Source organism: Silurus aristotelis (assembly GCF_946808225.1).
Source record: "Silurus aristotelis genome assembly, chromosome: 4".
NCBI classification, from domain to species: Eukaryota; Metazoa; Chordata; class Actinopteri; order Siluriformes; family Siluridae; genus Silurus; species Silurus aristotelis.
The window spans coordinates 20,344,488-20,358,189 of NC_139577.1; the positions used below are offsets into that span (position 1 = coordinate 20,344,488).

The 13,702-nt window shown below is 40.7% G+C and overlaps 1 protein-coding gene across 15 annotated transcripts in view; it reads left to right on the top strand.

Moving 5' to 3' along the window:
* Positions 1 to 903: 903 nt before the first annotated feature.
* rims1a (regulating synaptic membrane exocytosis 1a) overlaps positions 904 to 13,702 on the top strand; it is a 66,523-nt gene continuing 53,724 nt past the window's right edge. For all 15 annotated transcript variants that reach the window (XM_083539375.1, XM_083539386.1, XM_083539388.1 and 12 more), the window contains exons 1-2: positions 904 to 1,535; positions 3,014 to 3,088. In XM_083539375.1, coding sequence (XP_083395501.1) covers positions 1,366 to 1,535; positions 3,014 to 3,088 — 245 coding nt within the window. In that variant the 5' untranslated portion in view covers positions 904 to 1,365. The remainder of the gene's footprint in view (positions 1,536 to 3,013; positions 3,089 to 13,702) is intronic.

A 13,702-nucleotide genomic window follows, 5' to 3' on the forward strand; every position in this document is an offset into this window, starting at 1 on the left:
CTGCGACCCGGGTTCGATTCCCGGTCAGGGAACCATCCCCAGCCACTCTTAGTGCCGGTCCCAAGCCCGGATAAATTGGGGAGGGTTGCGTTAGGAAGGGCATCCAGCGTAAAACATGTGCCAAATCAAACGTGCGGAGGATCCGCTGTGGCGACCCCTAACGGGAGAAGCCGAAAGAAAGTTTTTTAACTTTTTAATTAATTATTAATTAATTAAAGTTCAATAAAAGTCAGTTTTATTTGTAAAGCGCTTTTAGATTCAGGACATTGTCCCAAAGCAGATTTACAGAGATAGAAGTAATAATATATTAATTTATAAGTTTTAAAGTATATGGGTATATTTAATGAACCAGGGACGAACTGAGGCAAGAAAGAACTAAAACTAAAATGTAACGAGGAGAAAATCTTCAGAGCAGCCATACTCAATAGAGAACCATCCTCATGTCCAACACTGAAGATGTTTTTAGACAGACATTTACAGTATATTCAGGCGAATATTCATTTCTTCAGCGCATTTGTATTGAAATACAGTGTCTTTTCCCACGCTCCGATTTAATACATTTCAGCACAGATTCATTAATTCACATGCAGCAAATGCAATTTTCCAGATCGAATGAACATTTATAATGTGTATTTTATTAAACACACTGTCATAAATCCACCCCTGTCTTCTCTCATGGTAAGAGTAAAAACCTGCAGTACGCTGTTCTCACTGATGCTTTTTTTGTGAGTGTCTTTACGTTCACGAATGACGCTCGTGGCTACTTATAGGCCGGCTGGTGCTCTCGTGCACGCGTAGGGCGTAGGGGAGCGCGAGGCTGTCGAATAGGAGGCGCGTCACGGGCGCGCTCTGATTGGAGACTGGCGACGAGAGGCGGCGCGCGCGCGCGACGAGCTCCATTCTCAAATGAGTGCGCGCGCGTCTCCGTGCGGAGGATGCGCGCGCCCGAGGGGCTGCGGTCCCATTGACTGTTCGGTCTCCCTAACAGCGGCGGCAACGGCACAGACACAGGCACGGGCACGGGCTTCCCCATCCAAGTCGACAGAGCCTCACGGTCAGCCCAGCATCAGCATCATCTCGAGGCGGAGAATAAAGACAACGCTCCCTTTGTCGAGTAGCATCCTCTGGAGGAGATATGGGCTACCGATAACCGGAGGGAGGGAGGGCGGCCAGAGGGTGGTGGGAGACCGAGAAGAGAGAACAAACTGTTATAGGAAGGAAAGCACCGACCGCTTCCGCCCCGCCAAAATGAAAGGGTTGCAACGCTTGCATGAGCCGCCGATGCACACGGGGACAATGTCGTGATTCACCGACTTTAGCAGCTTTCGCAAAGCAAACACGAGTCCGCCAAGGAACGGGGAAAACATGTCGGCCTCGGTGGGGCCCCGCGGCGGCCCTCGCCCACCCACTGCGCCGCCCTCGATGCCCGAGCTGCCGGACCTCAGCCACCTCACGGAGGAGGAGAGGAAGATTATCATGGCTGTGATGGTTCGGCAACGGGAGGAGGAGGCCAAGGAGCAGCAGGCCATGATCAAGTAAGACCTGATCGCTTGCTTCCATCCACTGCAGGGGAAAAAAACCTTTAGGATCTCATAGGTTTAGTACGAGAAAGGATACGGGACCTAGTTTAAGCGTGTGTGTTTATCGTTTGCTACACACATCCCATAAAAGGCACATGCACCTGCGCTGCACCGTGTGTATACGGACGTGTGGGTGTATGTGTGTAAGTGTGTATCCGCGCGCGCCTGAGTGAGAAGAGCAGCTGTTTGCTTTACCGTCACAATTTAAGCATCTCTACCTCTCCGTGTGTGTTTGTGTGTGTGTTAAGGAAGCCTGGAAGCTCACGGTACGTCTCTGCGCTCGGTCTCAGTAGCTGTTACACCTGAGCAGTGCTCATGATCAGAAAATAAGTCTCGATCATCAAAAGACGTGTCTTCATCATACTGCCTATACCTATAAATGTACAGTGTTGTCATTGTCAGGAAACACAGACATGACGTATGCGGCGGCTCTTAACTGATTGTAACCGCGGTTGCATGTGCACGATGTATGGTACACAGCCGTACACACACCTTAGCACTGGATGTGAGAGAGCGGGCTTTGACTCGCATCTCACTATCAGGTCATATTACCGCACCCTCAGCCTACAACTGTCTCAGTGGAGCAACATCCTGTAATTTATATTTTTTTACTCCTGATCTCGTAATAAATCCATAAATAAGAACATACACACACACACACACACACACACACACACACACACACACACACACACACACACACACACACACAAACTGCACTGGTTTGAGTTCATCTCTCTTCTTTCCACACTACAAGCCCTTGTATGAATGAATAAAGTCAAAGGTGGATAAAGTGAGTGCTGGAAAGAAACTTCCGTTTTACCCTTTTAATTAATCAACATTAACACTCCCAGATGTGATGAAATGCCTAAAAGGCGTGAAAGATTTATGCCTCCTCGTTTTTGTCACGACAAAACTCCCGTGCCTCGTCATCGTGACGGTCGGTCTGCTTTTAACCCGTTCAGTGACCTGCCTCTCTTAGCAGTGCTTGCAAAACAGTGGCACCACCTCAGCATCCTTTCTCCTGCTCCCCATTCTTAAAATCACCTTAACACCGACCTCACCCAGGCCTACAATCACATTCTATATTTGTCTTAATGTCACATAGATCATAGTGGCTTTAAATAGGCTGCTTTGCTGAAACGTTGATCTCCCTGTTCCATAAATAGCCACACAAGTGACATGTTCTTATTCATAAGAAGTGCACCTGTCTATTTTTAGAGGTCATACTCCAGAAATAAAGGAGCTATGAATGAATGAATGTCTGTCTAACTATTAAAAGGCAAAAAGATTTTTGTTGGGGCACAACACTCCTTTAAAATAATGACTTCATTACAAGATCTCCTCCAAAGCTTGAACATGCTCGGACATGATGAAAAGCTTCAGCGCTAAAAGCTTTATTGTGACTGTCCATATACGGTTTTATTTTTCAGAGAGGAGAAGCCCATACAAGCAAAAACGGTGAACCTAGTTGGGAACAGGAAACCTCCACAGCAGAACGACATCAGGTAAACACATCATTCAGATGTATTTAGTGGTAATTAAAGCTTTCAGTCTGAAGGTCTTTGCTGCACTTACTGTGTAAAATAATCTCTTTTTTTCTGTTACATAAGACTAGTGATTACACCTCTAATACATTTGCTCTTAAAATAAGTTTGTTGAGGTGCTTAAGTTATTCGGGTGTTTTTTTTTGTCAGCTGATACTTTCTGTAAGAATTTTAGCCAAAGGCTTATTTCTAAGTGTTTCCAAATGCATGCTTGATTTCAGAGACATAATTTGGGTAAACTGTTCTGGCCCATATCTGTATGTCTACAGTTTATATTGTTCCAGTTGGAAGAAATCTAACTAAGCTGTGAAATTTTAAAACGAGGGTGCCATCTTAATTTGCCATCTTTTGCCAGCAAGAATGGCTGGGTATGGAGTGTCAGCGCTCTTATGCGTCACGCCTGCTGGAATCCCTCTCAAGATCTTGTTCAGATATTATTCATCACACCAAGTGACTCAGCTTGCGTGTGCTTCCACTTTTTCCGCCTTTGTTTTTAAAGTTGATGTCTCTCTGCCCTGCTGTAATCTTTTCGATAGAGGGTCTGTGCTGTGATTAAGAAGCTTGTCACATTTACATTCTTCTGTCCTGGAAACACAGAAAACGATTACCGGGTCCTGCAGCTGTGCTATAGAAGCCCATGAGAGTAATATTTATGCCACATTAAAATATTTATGTGTCGGCATTGCCCTGGTTTTCTGCTGTTCACCAGATTGCGAGAGCTGCAACACAGTACAGACGACAATTAACATCATTCCTTCTTCCTGTAACTGTGAGTGTCATAGGATTGTGGATTCTAGACTTTAGAATTATAAGAAAAATGGCATCTTCATAGTGCGCCTGGATGTGGTCCTTTCTAGTGTCACCAAATAACCACCAGAGCTACAGCAATGCGAGTTCGAGAAATGTTTATTTATAGACATTTAAATAATGTAATTCACCTCCAGGATTAGTGTCAATATGGCCATTAGTACAGATGGAAAAGGCAAGAGCTGATTATCTAGTTAAGAGTCTTTATGAATATGGATTTCATTAACCATAATGTTTTCTCTGAAGGTGTAGAAATTTCCTCTGGCCATTTGGTGTTTAGATCTTGAGTGAGTCACTTGCTTTATGTCAAAGACCAAGCCATATACCTGGGCTTAATATAATCCACATTGTAGATCTCCATTCTTCTGCTGGTATGTGCTGGAGCAACACTGACACAAATCCTGCAAGAAAAGGGAGGAATACATGAATAGCGAAATAGATAAAGCAACAAGAAAATCATGCGGTGGAGGCTTTCAATAGCTTCACACTCCATACATTAGCACCCACAGGAGGATGAGCCTCAGGAAGCCATTTGTTCCCACACACCAGCAGGGCCTACAGGGCTCTGAGTGTGAGCTCTTGGTTTGGCATGTGCAACAGTCAGAGTTCTAATACTCCAGCTGCAAAGGCTCACTCTCTGGCTCTCTTTTGTGCATCGTTACATCGGAGAAAGCTCTAACTTGGATGAAGAAAAATTCAGATTACTCCACATAATGCAGCTCAAGGCATTAGCCAATATCATTGGGTCTTTGGTAAACCACTGCATGGAGTGCATTGCATTTGGCCACATTCCCACAGACTAGTGATTCAGAATATTGCAGGAACATGTCATATAAATCAAAGAAAGTGTTCACAATGTTGCCAATGTAAGTGTCTCAAATTTAAAGACATAACTAAGGACAGGGAAGGAAACTGGCTATATAACAATTCCTCTGTAACCAGGTGAATAGGGAATAAGGTATTGCATGCTCAAACATTTTTGTAAAACCCTTGTAAGTGCAGAGATGCTGAGTTACACAAAAAGCACATATCTCTACACTACTAAAGTAGCAGTCAGTACAGTTAACAGCAGTTTCCTGCTTTCTGGCTGAGTGGTTGTTAGATTTTCTTTTAGTTACACTGAAAAAGTTCGCAAACATCACCAGTCCACAATGCTCTTTTAACTTAACAAGACGCTAACACACATGCAGTAACCGTTTTTATGCCAATGAGCCAAAACATTGCTTTAAAAATGAAGCAAATAACTGATTATCTTGTTACAACAGCACATGTCACGGATTGGGATCTATTAGATGGTAAGCAAACAGTTTTGTAGTTGCCATGTTTGATATAGCAGAAATGTGCAGGCGTGAAAACCTGAGCAACTTTGACAGCAGCTAAATTGTTGCGGCCGCATAACAGGTCGAAAAGTTTTTGAAACAGCGAAGATTGTGTGTTGCAGACGGTCACTAGTGCTGAGTACCTACCCTCAGTGGTGTATGTAGGTTTAAACTATGGTTTAAACTATTACCCGAAGACATTTTAATTATTATATGAGGTGAGAAATGTCATACCCTGCTGTTTATAGGGCTGTGAATACTCAGAATGGTCAGTGGATGAATCCCGTTCTATTTTACATCACACGATGGCTGGGTAACTAGGTGCCATTTGCATGGGAAATTAATAGCAGCATTAATGGGAGTGTGATTCCTTTTCACAGCGTTTGGTTCAGAAATTTAATGTCCAAACATTCACATGAATGCTACTTAGCTAAACATTACCGTAGACCAGGCACACCTCTTCATGGCAATGGCTTTCCCTGATGGCTGTTGCTTCCTGACACACTTCACACAGTGTACAGGAATTGTTTGAGGAACATGATGAAGAGTTCAGGTTGTTGTCCTGGTCTTTAAATTCCCTTGATTGAGTATCAGATATGTGGGATGTGTGAGAACAAATTTGTCTCACGGTTACTCCACCCGTGTTAACGTCTCAGGTGATTAATTTTAAAAGTGAACAGATGTATTGTCCACTAAATGTCAAATATGTATGTCAAATGTATATTGTCCTCAAAAAATGAAAAAGGTACATCACTTATTACAGTTAGCTAATTTGCATGTTGTTAGCATAAGACAAATACGGAGGCAGCCGTTTTTTTGCAACCTTTATTAGAACTGTACATTGCTTTATATTTGTTTTTGGGTAACTAAAGTATACTGTTGGAAGTAGTGCAACATGGTCCTGTTCTCCATGCATTCTGTACTAGTGGCTGCTAAAAGTGTTTGTGATACATTAACATGCCAATAGAACCCCAGTTTGTAAATGTACTACTTGGAAGTGTGTGTGTGTGTGTGTGTGTGTGTGTGTGTGTGTGTGTGTGTGTGTGTGTGTGTGTGCTTGTATGAAAGGCCCATGCTTCCTCACAGCAAGATAAGATGAGAATCCATCTGTCCCTGCAGTTAGTTAGCTATTGTAACAGAACACACACAAGCACACAGACACACAGACACACAGACACACACACACACACACACACACACACACACACACACACACACACACACACACACACACACACACACACACACACACACACACATACAAAATAGTCCTACAATCTTTGTGGGGAAGTGTGATAAAATAATAATCATAATAATTATATGTCTTTACCTAAAAGCTACATATTGATGAAAAGACAATCAATAACATATACAGTACCAGTTATGGACAGTAAGGAAGTAAATGTAATTTGTTACTGTACTTAAGTAGGTTCTTTGCGTATCTGTACTTTACTGAAGTATTTCTATTTGGGGAGACTTTTACTTCACTACATTTCAAAGTCAAATATACTACTTTTTACTCAACTACATTTAGCGAAATCAGTCTTTTTTTATTTATTTATTTATGAGTTGATAAAAACTTGCTGCGGTATTTGACCATTCTATAGTAGGAGGAATGTGTAAGGTATTATGAAATTTTCAAATATAATCATTGTAAATATTATACACAATATCAGACAATTATTTTCTCTCTCTTGAAGTGCCATGGTTTTAATTAGCAAAGACTTCAGTCAGTTAAACAGTCAGCCAGTGAAGTGTGGTATCAGCACCTGCTGCTTCACACACTCACTCTTTCTCTCCAACAGTGAATGGTGTCTTTGTGTGTGTGTGTGTGTGTGTGTGTGTGTGTGTGTGTGTGTGTGTGTGTGTGTGTGCGTGTGTGTGTGTGTGTGTAAGAGAGCATTTCAGATTGTTCTGTAGATAGTGTTCCTTCACATCTCCTCTTTTCTCCCAAACGGTGTCAATTTTCTTAAGCAGAGTCCTGCGTCATGAGCTAGACTTAAAGCTGGACATTCTGGGCTTCAAGCCCATTTTATAATTCTGGAAAGCTTTAAAAGTTGCTGTCTCTCAAGCCTAGTGCTTATTATATCTCTCAGACGAGACACATTGTTTTAAGCATGTATGCGTATGTGAGCATGCGAAAAGAGCCCAATGGAAACTAGTGTAATCAGTTGCAGTATAAAAGGTGATGCTGTGGTATAGGTGAGGCAGCTCTGTAGTGAGTAAATAGTTACAATAAGTGAAGACTTATATGAGTTAGAGAGATGGAGAGGCCTCAGGTCTGTCACATCTATTTATGGATGTTTTGTACAGTGCACAGTGCTAAGTGTGATAAACACACATTTACAGCATGTCCAAACGGCTTGGCTTTGGTCCGCTCCATCGGATCGATGTGCATCCTACTTCTTCATTTTTCTTTTAAGCGTTTCCCTTGTTCCCCTGAGTCCTCTCCATCGCGAGAAAGATCCTTCACTGAGGCAGGGGATTGTGTCAGACAGGCAGAGATTTACAGGCGGTCAGAGCTGTTTCAGTATTGATAAGTGTCTTTTCCTACTCTCACATAACTCTTATACTCTACTTTACCTGTAGTGATCAACCAGACACTTGCTAGCAGATAGACAAACTCACAAGCATTATTAAACAAAAATAAATAAAATAAAATGTGACACATGTACGTAAACAAATACTAGGAATATTTAACACACATTTAACAAAATGACATTGTTGCCTTGTTTGCCCCAAAAGTATATTCTAAACATCTAAACCCGAAAAGTATATTAATTACCAGTTTTGCCTTTGTTTATATATTTAATGTATTTTTTTTTAATGCAGCTAAATTCAGGATTTTGTACATTAACACAAGTAAATATATTAAAGCTGTAATGCATCTTTTAAAAAGTATATCTTAAATGGACTTTTGCACTTTATCTTTATTATTGCTTTATAGTTCAACTGTTATTGTTCAACAGTCCAAACTTCGAAGTACATCAGCACGGCATTCAGTAATCATCTTTGCTATTACACATTGAGCCACTAGTCACTATCAGTGGAATACAATCATAATAAAAGCACATGGAAATTAAACAGTTGTTAGTCAGTCCTACTACAGTGCTAAAAGGGAAGCCAATGGCCGTGGGTGAAGAGAAAAGACTCCGTCTGCGTCTTTAAGTGAGTTAATGGCACCTAGGGAGTGAACCTGGGACGCTGGGATTCACCGCTGAACCCTCTGGAGGTGTCGTGGGTCTATCAGCGAAACACCCAGGAAGGAGGGCGCCCACTTGAAAAACCCAAAGGGTGCCATCACTTAGTTGACCATCCCACAGAGTCTCAGCGATGTCTCAGTGTACTGAGTTATGAGAAGGAGCAACCTCAGGAGAAGGAGGGACTGAGGAGTAGTGTGGCAGAGGGTGCCATCACTCAATTGACCATCCCACAGAGTCTAATCGGTGCCTCAAGTGTGCGTTAAGGGATATCAAAATCAAGTCATACACAACAGATCAGATTTAAACCATTTTTATATGTTGCCAGAAATGATCCCATGTTTTCTTCATTTTTCCCCCACTATGCAGTCTCCCCAACATGCTCTCATACGAAGCAATTTCAATCATCCCATCAATCCAATCGTTCAAGTCTGGGGTTTTGGGGCATTTCCAATTGTGTAAAATCATCCTGGCAGCTGTAATACAACCAATTTTAATTAGAGTAAACACATTCTTTGCTATGTTGGGTACCACTGATTTATCTCCCAGAAGGCATAGTCGTGGTTCCACAGGTATGTAAGATCCCATCCACTCTTGCATTACTCCCAGAATTTTGAACTAAGGAACATTCCCAAATCATATGCAAATAAGTACCCTCTTTTTCTTTACATTTCCAGCATAGATTATTTCTAGCTATACCCATTCTGTAAAGCCTAGATGGTGTATAATAATATCTATGTACTACTTTGTAATGAATGAATCTCCCTCTCGCCTCCCTTGTGTTCTTACCCACATTAGATATGATGTACAGCCAATCGTTTTCATTGGTATTTCTACCCACAAGTCCTTTTGTCAAATAGTTTTCAGGTTCTTACAGGTATCTGCATTTACATTAAGCATTGATTTGTAACACATAGAAGCAGTCTGAACTACATGTGGCAACTGAAGAAAGGTATAAACAGTGTTATCACTTGTATTAGATTTGCTCTTGGCACAGTGTCTAATCTGCAGATATTTCCAAAAATTTCTAGACCTCCAATATTATATATTTTTTACCAATTCAGAGTATGACATAAAAATAAAATTTTCATACAGATCACCAATTATAGTTAAACCTTTATGATGCCATTGTTCCCAAAACACACTTGCTTTACCTATGCAAATTTCAGGATTCCTCCATAGTGATGCATACGACTGTCTATAATGTAATGTCTTGCACAGTTTATGAATTTTGCTTCAAACATGGCCTGAGGGCATTGTCACTGGATTTGAGTCCCATTTAGCTCCAGCTTTCATTGTGAAAGAACGTTGATGAAATGGTGAGGCCAGTTTCTGTTTTATCTTGATCCAGTCCATCTCAGAATCTGTCTTGTCCCGATGCTTAGCCATCTTAGCCATTTCAAAAGAAAGATTATACAATCTCACATCAGGTAATCCAAAGCCCTTGTCCCTTGGGGAAGTCAGTTTACTCATCAACTCTGTCTTTTTCCTTCCTATAAAAATGTATTGATAATTTTGTCATACCTTTTAAAGATAGGGTCTGAGATGTTTACAGGTATCATCAAGGATATATAATTGAACTGTGGAGCAATAACCATTTTGACAATATTTACTTTACTCCACAAAGAGAGTTTCAGCTGTTCCCACTTGTCCACAGCAGTGGTTCATAATTCAACATCATTATATTCTCCAGGTTCTGTGTTAGTTTATCCACAAGGTATGTCATACCTTTTGGAATCCATTTAAAACCGAATTGGGTCACTGTATGGGAGTGACATGTTCTAGATATAGGCATAACCTCAGATTTCTCCCAATTTATTTCGTATCCTGACACTCTTGAATATAATTGAATAACACTCATTAATGGAGGTAGAGATTTGAGAGGATCATGAGATAACAACAAAATATCATCTGCATATAACATTAACTTGTGCTCTATCCCCTCCCCATTACTCCCATAATGTTTTGGTCTGCCCTGATCATAATGGCCAGAGGCTCCAAAACCGTTGTGAATAATAATGGGGACAGTGGGCATCCCTGACGAGTACCTCTTGAAATTGTAAAAAATGAGGAAGCCATGCCATTTTAAATCCCTCCTGATCTAGGATTCTTATATAATAATCTAACCCAGGACCTATATATATATGACCAAACCTGAAATTCGACAGGGCTGCGGCCAAAAAGCCCCATTCCATCCTGTTGAAAGCCTTTTCGGCATACAAGGATATAGCCGCGATCAGGGTGTTTTCTGAAGAATTTAGCCTCGAGGTGACGTCTTCCAAATTTGAGATGCGGCCTTCCACTTCGTCCAGCCGTTTTTGGATTGCATTCACCAAGGTTTAAGGTCGGTAACAACCTCTTTGATTGTTTCATTTGATTGTTTGATTACTTATTTTGCTTATTTCGGATAATAAGTTTTCCATCTTTGAACCTTGTTCAGTCGGCTGGAGTGATGGCGACTCAAGTGCCGGCGAAGTCTGCCTGGTTGTCATGTGGCTCGTCGTTGTTCCCTTGAAATATTTAGATGTGGACGTCGACTCTTCCTCGGTGGTCCCACGTGACTCCTATTATTGCTTTATTGTATATTTAATTCTACCAGCATATAGCATGAGAATTAGTGGAAGTGACTGAGAGCTGCTGAGTTATGAGCAATGTTTTAGCTGATGAGTGTGAGAGAGACCTTCACAGTAGCGGCGGGTAGAGATATGCACACAGAGGGAGGGTTGTGGGAGATATTAAGCGTGTCAGAGGTACTCCCAGAGCCTTCCAGCATGATTGTTTAATGATCAGGCATTTTGCACTGGCTTCCCAGGGATTCTCATTTTAAGGAAGTACTCGATTTGCCATTCTGGAATGCCCAATCATGTACACACTCACAATATGCATCAAAACTGTAGATTATGAATAAATGTTGATTTGAAGTTTCTATGTTGCATTGACTCAGCTTCCAAAGTGCCATTCGTGTTTACTGCATTGTTAAGTCCTAACTCTGCACAAGCAATAGGAAACTCTAGCTTTGAGATCTAAAGACTCTCTCTCTCTGCAAGCCTTGCATGTGTTTCATGGCCTATCTGGTCCTGTGGATTGGCGTTTTGCCTCCTGGGATGGTTTGGGTGACAACCACACACTAGCTGGAGGAGATGGTAAGCACAGTGTGCTTAAGGGGTGTATCCATGGTGCCGTCAACCGAAGAAGAGCTCCCAAAGCCCATGTCTGTGTGGCTGTTTTTTAATTCTCTATGGAGTTTGTATTTCTTTGGACTGATGCCTTTGTTTTTCATCTCAGCATTATTGTATTCTTTCTTGGGAGGTCTATTATCACTTCAGGGCCTAAGGGACAGGGTGTCAGTTAGCATGTAAACATACTGCACACCTTGCTTTAATGGATATAGGGGCTGTTAATAAGCACAGGGTTTATATTTTTATTAAGGAGTCATCCGATCAGGAAATATGTATGTGATTCATAAAGTAGATACCTGGGACAAGAATCGCATGATAATAACAAACAAGCAGAAAAGTAGAAGATCATCACAGAAAGGAGAACTGCTAAACACACACACACACACACACACACACACACACACACACACACACACACACACACACACACACACACACACACACACAGTGGAGGATAGCAAAGCCCCCGCCCAGCAGAGCTGAAATCTTCGTCATTTTTCACTCTCCACCTACAACGCCTCTCTTTTACAGAGTATTTTTAGTGCTGGCTGGATGTGTTTAGACGTCTCTGATTTAAAATCCCACTTGTGTAGCTACATAAGCCTGTGTATCTTGATCAGAGCCAGATTGAAAAGCCTGGCAGGCTGAACTACACAGTGGACATTGATGTCATAAAATGTCATGAGTTTCTTTTTCTGGCTAATGCCATTCATGCCAGTTTACTTCGACGGCCTCCTCTAGACAGAATCCCACTTATTTTTTTCCATTACAACTAATAGAAACATTGGTCTTCCTTGGCCTGTTCAAAGTTTAGGATGTTTTTATATGATACTTTTCAAAAAACATTGTCCTATGCTTGTTTTAGTAGCTCTTTTTTTGGATGCTGTTTGTTTATGAATGTGCTCTCTGCTTTCCAGGAACAGGTGTATTTATATTCAGATCATGTGACATTTTGCACACAGGGCAAATCTGTTCAACTAATTATGCGACTTCTGGTGGCACAGTAAGTGCAGTTGTACGAGGGCTAATTTAGAAATTTAACACTGACAGGAATCAATACTTATTCAGTCTAAAAAAAATTGTCATTTTATTTGCAAATAATCTTAGTACTGGCTCTTATGAGTAGATTTGTAAATCCTAATAAGCTCCATACAAAATGTGAAACACGTATACGTAATTAATATATAAAGCAATGCTATTTGGGTATTTGTAATGCATTAGTGGACTTAATAGTGTACTAACAGGGTGTAGTATATTTGTGCACTTACTGTAATGCTATTAGATCTTCGATACATCTTAGAAATTTTTAAGAGAAAACAGAAAAACAACTCAAACAGTTGATGCTAATACGATGAGTTGACTAATGTTTGAAATTTTGTGATACATGTAATATATGTAAGTTGAATTATGTACAGAATACTTAATTCTTTTCATACTAATACCATGGAAATATACTAAAAACAGTTTTGAGCTGCTTCATGAGGCTGCTTCATGAAACTACAGGAGTAAATGAGCTGGGAGCTAGAGTATTTGTACAGGAGCTAGAATGCAATCTGTGCTATCAATAAAAACAATAGATGAAAAATCGCATAATCCATGGAGGATTGTCTTAACTATGGTGCAGTAACTAGGTTGGTAGTATACAGGGTTATTCAAAAAAGAATGAACCGTTTTCATTACGCAATATTTTATTAAGGAAAAGTAATACAAAACTCCAACCAAGTCACAAGTATTATACTTAGAATCAACCTAGATGATTCCTCTTTCAAATGGTCACTGACTCATTCCCTAACGATGCTTGAGAACTGGGGCAATGCGTCATGATATCGGTTCATTCGTTTTTAAATAACCCTGTATATTAGTATGCTAGCTAGTTATTATTTAATTTATGAAATTATTCTTCAAATCAGCAGCATTGAAACACACATAGCAGAGAAGGTTTAATATCTTTCTAGCAGTCTGTTATACTGTAAGGAATCGTTTTGCATTTTATAACTTTCATATGTATACTGGTACAGTTAGAGTTGTCTAAATATGTTAGGCAAGTCTAAATACTGATTCAATGCTAAA